Genomic DNA, 7,550 nt, shown 5'->3' with positions numbered 1-7,550 from the left:
TTATTTATTTACAGGACTTTTTTATACGGCCATATTTGTTTTTTAAAGTTTATTCAGTAAAGATGAATTTTGAATGGGCAGTGGCGGTTTCAACATAAAAACAAGGGCGGGGCTTCTGCTTAGTTGATCCAATAAGCGTTTCCTGTTTCAAAACGTGACATTTGATTGGCTCCAAGACACTTCCGTATGGTTCATCTGTCCAGATGGTGGTCAAGCCCGCGAGATACAAAAATTGAAAAAGAAAACAAATTGTAGTGCGCTTAAGAATACGATGTTTTGATTCAAAAATTTCCCGTGCGTGGCTTCGACGTCTAAATAAAAAAAGACCTGTTCCGTATTCTGCTGTCCGAAACACAACTTTATAGTGGGATTAATAGACAGCATGCTAACCTAGCTAAGCTAATAACACAGGGGAGTTAGCGTTTCCTTGTCGACTGTCGTCAACAAACCACGGAGTCCGTTGTAGAGCATCTGATTTGATTAGGTAAGTCTTACACTAAAACGTCAACATTTATTCAATTTAAAAAATGAAATTCAGCTCTCTCGGGTCCCTTATTGCAGCTGGAGAAGCCACAACAATGTCGCTTGCCACGCAGTCCTGTTTTGAAGCCACACGTCGCTTCATGGAAAAAGGAGCAACTATTTGCGTCGTACCTGATCTCTCCTCAGACCTGCTGGAGAACGAGTTCGACTTGAACAGGTCCTACCCCTGTGCGCAAAGACCACTACAGATAAGAAACATGTTGGAATTGCAGCGACGTTACTATTGCGGCTCGTCCCCAGGTAATAGATCACCTGAGATGACCTACATTTTCTAATTCAATTTCTGCTTCCATGAAATTGTTTTAATTCACTCCCAATATTCTATCCTCTTAATATATCTCTTGGCTGCTTTGATTCTTGTACATGTTGATGTTCAATTTTGATAACATTTTGTGACGTTTGTGCTTCAATAACAGCTAAAAAGCCCCAAATGCCAGAGACAGAAGATAACCTTTATGCCGAGCTTGCCGCTACAGATTTTGGGATGCCTGTCATGCCATTGGCACTCAATCCAGACAAAGTGCTTCTGACTGTAGATCGCAAAAGCAGAGAGGTACCGTTCTCACAGTGACTCCCAAATTCTGCTGTAGTACATTTGTAAGACTTTATTTATCCATTTATTTCAAGATTTTATCAGCCAATGAACAGGCTTACAGACTGTTTGAGTGCACCCTGGAGGAGTTGAATGGAAAAAACTTGATGTGCATTTTGAAGAAAACCACTCAAGTCTTGGAAGAAGCATTGCCTGAGGACTGTCTGCTAATGGATGGCAGTGTGGCATCTGTATCTGGGAAAGTGGTATGTTGCCCACCGCCGACCCATTTTAGCGTCTTGACCTTAACCGTAGCCGACTACTTGTCTTCTATGATTATTGTGATACCTGAAATCTGTTTTGGTGGCGAAATGAATCACCTCCATTGTCTTGCTCTTCTCGCAGGTTGATGTTGTGACAATGTCTGGCGACATGCCAATGTTGGTGTGTACCCAACGAGTGTCACAGAATGAAGACCATCTCCTTGTCAAGATGGTGAAAGTGGAACGGATTGCCGCTACTCTGACTTTTTCTCAAGATGTAAGTGAATTTGATTATTAGGTTTGCCACTGCTCCGATTAAAAAAAAAAAAAAAAAAAAAAAATATTTTTTTTTAATTTATTTTATTTATTTTTTTATTTTTTTAATCGAAGCAGATTAAAAAAAAACATGTTTTTTTTTCATCATCCTTCAGGGCAATATTCTTACCTGTGACTCAGCATTTGCTCATCTCCATGGATACCACCATCCCGAAGACTTAAAAGGACTTTCTGTTATGGAGCTAATCCCCTCTTTACAAATCCCCCTGCACTGTCAGGCATTGCCCAAAGTAAGCACACTTAACTTCAACACTGGAAAGGAAAGCTGTGTCTCACATTTGGATGTTAGATCAGACTTTTTTTTGCTTTCTTGCTCCCCCATAGACGCTGAGGGTTCAGAGAGTGTGTGGTAAAGGTAGAGAGGGTGCATTAGTGCCGCTCTGTGTAAAGCTTCAGGGGGCGGTACAGTGCGCAAGACCCCAGCAACAACGCAGTGGGATGAGCCTCGCATGCTCCACACAGAGCCTTTGCAGAGAAGATGCATACAAAGCAGAAAACTTGCAACCTGAAAATTGTCAGCAGTCTGGTATATTGCTCGCAATCATCTTTTACTATTAGTTGAAATTTAATGCACAAAATATTCTGAATAATTGATATTGTGCACTCCTTGAAAGTTTTGACTTGTCTTCCATTTTTTTAATTTTTTTTTTTTTTATAGGAGTTGACACAGGCACCAAGGGAGACAGCAGGGTCCTTTCCCCCAGCCCCACACTGGAATACAATGGAACCATCTGGGCCTTTGCCCCAGTGAGCAGCCTCCTCCTCCTGCAAGCTGACGGCTCAATCTGCAGCATCCACAATCAACAGGCTCTCAGTCTGTTTGGCTACAGCAAAAACCAGTTGCTAGGAAAGGTTGGCCAATGAGAACGGATGCGGTATCTTTTGTTAAGCCTCGTTTGTCACCACTGCGCTCGCTCTGTCGTCAACAGTGTGTCACTTTCCTCATGCCCAATTTCTATGGATGGATGTCCGATTCGGTCAGAAAGATCAGTCCTTTCCCCGAGTCTCAAACGGAGGCTGTCAAAAGTATAGCCAAATCTGGTGAGCATGTCACGCACACATCTCTTTGACTTTTAAAAATATATAAGGGTGGGCAAATTGGTCCGCATACATCCCCACTTAAGAGCCCTTTCGTTTGTTCTCCGCAGTTGTTTTTCCCTGAAATGTATTTATTCTTTTTTTTTGGTCCACTAACAAAACATGATTATCTGGCTCATCTGTCTTTTTGTAAAACAAACTAAAATCAATATTAAATGTTTGTATGTTTTTTACTCATTGTTCCGTTGACGTCAGTTATCGACCCATCCTCGCTGGTGGCTGGAGACATGGCCATGGTGCAGGAGGCCTGCCGAGGAAGATCTTCCACGGGGAGAGGCCGAATCTTTACCGGGAACTGCACCAGGCTTGACAAACGAGGAAGCGCTCTGTCCACGCTGACTTCTCCTGCTGTCTCTTCCACACGCGTGTTTAAGTAAGTCAATTCGACACCAGTCATTTAGTGAAGTAGTCTGCATTTGAAATCATTTTTGTGAGTTAGTAATATACAACAGTGCGTTGTGAATTTTGGAGACGTTTTGGTTTGATCAGTAATTCAGCAGAGGAGTGCAAAAACTCCTTTCTGTTGCAAACTGAGCATGCCTTGTAAACCAATGCGTCACTGGAAGTCTTGCGCCATCTGCTGGACAAAAGTCGAGTCCAATTTATTTATATAGCCTTGAATTAAAAAGAGTCTCAAATGGCTTCACAGGTCTATAGTTAACAAATATTCATGTTCTAACAAGAGGGTAAGGAACAACTCAAAAACACCCTATGGAAGGAAAAAAGAAGAAATTTTGAGAAGGGATGACCAGGCTGCAATGAATACTGAGTGGGCAACATAATGTATACCTATACAACTAGAACAGCTAGGAGTCCATTTAATAATTTTTTTTTTTTTTTAAAAGCACAGCAGGAAGACACCGCTAGAGAATGACAGTTACTGTGATGTGAGATGTTATCCGTTCTTTCGACAGTGCTAATGACACAGAAGAGCTGTTGAAGCAGGCAGCCCAGGTGGTTGCTGCAACTAGCCGCTCTTCAGAGATGGGTGATACCACTGAGGCTCTCCTGAAGACTTTTGCCTGGGTGGAGCATCCAGAGGGAGACACCACCTGCATGGTTCCCACAGAGCAACCAAGAGCTAAGCACGAAGAACTGATCCTGGAAAATGACATCATTGCCGGTATTAGCTGGCATCCTGCTTTGCTCCTTATAATCACTGCTACACAAAAAAAAAAAAATGCAAATTACAGATGAATTTTTTTTCTTCTTCTTCCCATTCCCCATCGTCTTCAGGCAGTCCTACTCAGAACGGACATGCTTTTGGAAGTGGGGGTGTCAAGACTCTTGGTGTGGCCAAAGACAAACGTTCATGTACATCCGTCCTGCAAGACTCCAGCTTTGAAGTCATTTCAATGGGGAGCAGGTATAGATCTCACATTCACTACAGATATTTTTTTTTTTTTTTGTGATCGACTTGCTCCTGTTTATCAGGTCTTCGTCTGGCTTTTGCGAAAAGCTTGCTGGCCACGGTGGCTCTGATCCATGCCGGGCAGATATGAGCTGTTTCCTGGACATCAACAGCAACGGCGACCTGGTGACCCGAGCGCTGGCCGACTTGGATCTGAGCAGTGCTGTGCTTATCAGCCTCCAAGGGGCCAGTGAAGAAAACCAACACTCGATGACTTCCTGTGACACAGACGACCTTCTGCGCACACCCTCTCCTTGCGAGTTAGACCCGGACGATCGCCCCACCAACACCAATAAGGAGACCAAGAATCGCTCCACTGAAGAGCAATTGGAGAACCAGGCTGGGCCAGATCAGTGGCACGCTCTCTCGTGCGTTCACAAAGAAAGCGGCCAGGAATACTGCTTGAACGGTAATAATGGTGAGGTTCCATCAACAAAGGACCATCCTGCCACATCCACACCAAAGAAACAGAAAAGGCAAGAGGATGCCCTCAAGTCAGATGCCCCGCGGATATTGGAGGGACGATTTGAAGGAAGTGCTTACCACAGAGATGGCACAAGAGTGGGTAAGTCTGCATTCGACTCAATTCAATGAACGCCTAATCGTTAATAATCTCTCCCAGAGGTGCAGTGTGACGTGGTGAGAGCTGACCTCCCCGATGGAAAACAAATGTTCTGCGTGTGGATGAGTAAGCCAGGCCAGCATTGGTCAATGTCGCAAAGCCTGCTCGACAAATCAGCAGCCAGTCTCGGACAGGTCAGTTGGGAGGAAAACCAAACAAAACCACAATTCAAGTAATGAATCTTTATGTATGATTTTATTGCTGCAGAGGATTGGAGAGTCGCGTCACGGTGAGGCTCTGCGTTCCACCCTGGACCTCGAACACTCTCGGGCATGCGATGGGCAGTTTGAAGAAGAGTACAAGCCCATCAAAGCTGTCGGTAAAGGAGCCTTCGGTTTTGTCTGGAAGGCAATCAGGCGCTGTGATGGACAAGAAGTAAGAATTTACACATACCTTCATACCTTCAAGTCAACATTCCATGTACTTGAATGTGTGATAGCGGTTTAAAAATAGATTATTTGCATTTGCAGACTGTAGTGAAGTTCATCAGCAAGGCACGGATTGTGAACGACTGCTGGGTGGATGACCCCATGTTGGGTCGGGTCAGCCAGGAGATCGCCATCCTGACTCGAGTGCAACACCACAACATCGTCAAGGTAACCACATCAGCATCCGGTTTCACGTGACACACAATGAGAATTAAATGACAAGAATAGAAAAAGTAGGTCTTTTCAACGGGGATGGCAACTCGAAGGCTCTGTCGATGTTGGTGTGTTTTTGCGCCACCAGGTTCTGGAGGTGTTTGAGAACGGCAGTTACTTCCAGATGGTGATGGAGAAACACGGGGATGGTTTGGACCTCTTTGAATTCATCGACATGCAGCCTCGGCTGGATGAGCCGTTGGCCAGCTACATCTTTAGACAAGTCCGTACAGAGCGAGCGAGCGAGCGACTCATCGATAATGCCAAGTTATTGAACCGCACATTTTGTCTTTTACTCGGCAGTTGGTGGTGGCGGTCTTCTACCTGAGGACAAACAACATCCTCCACCGAGACATTAAAGACGAGAACATCATCATTGACAAATGTTTCCACATTCGCCTCATCGACTTTGGCTCTGCGGCAATGATGGCTCCAGGGAAGCTCTTTTACACTTTCTGTGGCACGCTGGAGTACTGCTCCCCAGAAGTACTTCGAGGGAACCCGTACGTATATTTTTGTTTTGTAACCACCATTTATGGAGAGGCTTATGTTTGTCGTGGCTCTCTCAGAGCGTGGCTTCCACTCCTTTACGACTTTCACGGGCAATAAACTTTGACGATTGGGCTTTTAAATTACACGCATACAACAATCATAAAGGTATTTAAAACCTTTGCTAGACATGAATGAAGTGATGAATGCGCGTTTGCTGCGTTCTCATGTTGACACAACCCAGTTCCTGTAAGCGGGTGGTTAATGTGTAGTGATGCTTGTTTTTGTGTAGCTATAAGGGTCCCGAATTGGAGATGTGGTCTCTGGGGGTTTTGCTCTACACGCTGCTCTTCAGCGAGAATCCCTTCTGTGGAGTGGCTGAGATTCTGGATGCCAAACTTAAGCCCCCTTTTCCACTCTCCTCAGGTATTTACATAAGTACCTTTTCATTTTGTACCATGGCCATGCACGTAACTCACTCGTTTCTCAAATCCACTTGCACCGTTGAAATGAATGCAAACGCCATTTTTTGCTGTTGCCAAGTCTGTCGTATATGTTCCAGAACTCAACAGTGTGTTACATGGGCTGCTGGACCCTGAGCCCACCCAAAGGATGACCCTGGACCAGCTGCTTCTGCATTCCTGGGTCAGCCAGTCCATTTCGTTGTCCGAGTACACCTGGACGGAGGTGTTCCCTTCTGCTCAAAGCAATGGTGAGTACTTTAAGGCTCCATCAAAATCTGGGCAAAAGCAGCACATAGGCCCAAATTTGTTAAATTTACACTTTTAGGAATAGTGTAATGGTCTTGACTAATTCTATCCATTCCTTTTTTAATAGGCTCACCGCAGCGCCACGAGTCAATTCCCCAAAGTTATGGCAGACAAGACTTGTTCCCAGATCAAGGTGATGACACTCTTCCGGATGAGGAGGATGAAGAAGACCGATTGTCCATGGTGGCTCTGGAATCGGAGCTCCAGAAGTGCCTCAGTGAAAACTAAATATACGCCCCGACGACTGTCCGATGTTTTTCTCTATAGAAGTTACTGCAACAAAGGTAAAATACATTTTGTGTAGCAGCTTCTTTAGTTCACCTACTTTATACAAATTTATTCTTTTAGTTTTTTTTTAAAAAGCATTTTAAAGCAGTAAAGTCTTAGCAGTACCTCACACGTTTCACAAGTTCACTTTGAATAATTAAAACCTCAAAGATGAGACCTCAAATTGAAGAATTTTTTTTTTTTTTGTTCAATATTAATTTGATTTTAACACTAAGTGAAATATAGCATATTTATATCTATTTATTTTTAAACACAAATGCATATTTTATTTTGATTTTAGATGTTTGTCTTCTCTTCCTCTGTAATAAATGAAATATCCTTGTGTTGCAATTTGTACAAGCAACATGGAACACTTATTTTACCTCTTGTAGTGTTTTGACATACTTTTGTGTGACAAGCAACATGGAACACTTATTTTACCTCATGTAGTGTTTTGACATACTTTTGTGTGACTTTATTCACATTAAAAACTTGTGTGGAAAAACTCCAGTGTCCTATTATTTGTATCTACTTTGTATAACATCTTAAGGAATAATGAAAATATTTTCACGATTAGG

The 7,550-nt window shown here is 43.4% G+C and overlaps 1 protein-coding gene across 1 annotated transcript; it reads left to right on the top strand.

The window, feature by feature from the left end:
- The first annotated feature begins 175 nt into the window (after positions 1-175).
- On the top strand, positions 176-7,477 carry pask (PAS domain containing serine/threonine kinase). The gene is made up of 21 exons (XM_049748232.1): positions 176-484; positions 562-783; positions 960-1,096; positions 1,171-1,341; positions 1,481-1,615; positions 1,770-1,904; positions 1,999-2,200; positions 2,333-2,526; positions 2,604-2,715; positions 2,968-3,145; positions 3,687-3,895; positions 4,009-4,138; positions 4,207-4,748; positions 4,806-4,939; positions 5,013-5,180; positions 5,276-5,401; positions 5,535-5,669; positions 5,750-5,949; positions 6,228-6,361; positions 6,498-6,647; positions 6,773-7,477. Exons 2-21 carry the CDS (start codon positions 579-581, stop codon positions 6,931-6,933), a joined length of 3,558 nt encoding a protein of 1,185 aa, XP_049604189.1. The 5' UTR covers positions 176-484; positions 562-578; the 3' UTR covers positions 6,934-7,477.
- The last annotated feature ends 73 nt before the right edge of the window (positions 7,478-7,550 follow it).

The sequence above is a fragment of the Syngnathus scovelli genome, chromosome 17 (assembly GCF_024217435.2).
Source record: "Syngnathus scovelli strain Florida chromosome 17, RoL_Ssco_1.2, whole genome shotgun sequence".
Lineage (NCBI taxonomy): Eukaryota > Metazoa > Chordata > Actinopteri > Syngnathiformes > Syngnathidae > Syngnathus > Syngnathus scovelli.
The sequence above is the reverse complement of the archived record's forward strand: the minus strand, read 5'-3'. Positions and strand labels throughout refer to the sequence as shown.

Bases quoted from the DNA above. Each gene is read 5' to 3' on its own strand.
- pask (XM_049748232.1), top strand. From the start codon at position 579: ATGTCGCTTGCCACGCAGTCCTGTTTTGAAGCCACACGTCGCTTCATG. The intron at 2,201-2,332 runs GTATATTGCTCG...TTTTTTTTATAG, and splicing joins TGAAAATTGTCAGCAGTCTG to GAGTTGACACAGGCACCAAG. The intron at 4,940-5,012 runs GTCAGTTGGGAG...TTATTGCTGCAG, and splicing joins CAGCAGCCAGTCTCGGACAG to AGGATTGGAGAGTCGCGTCA.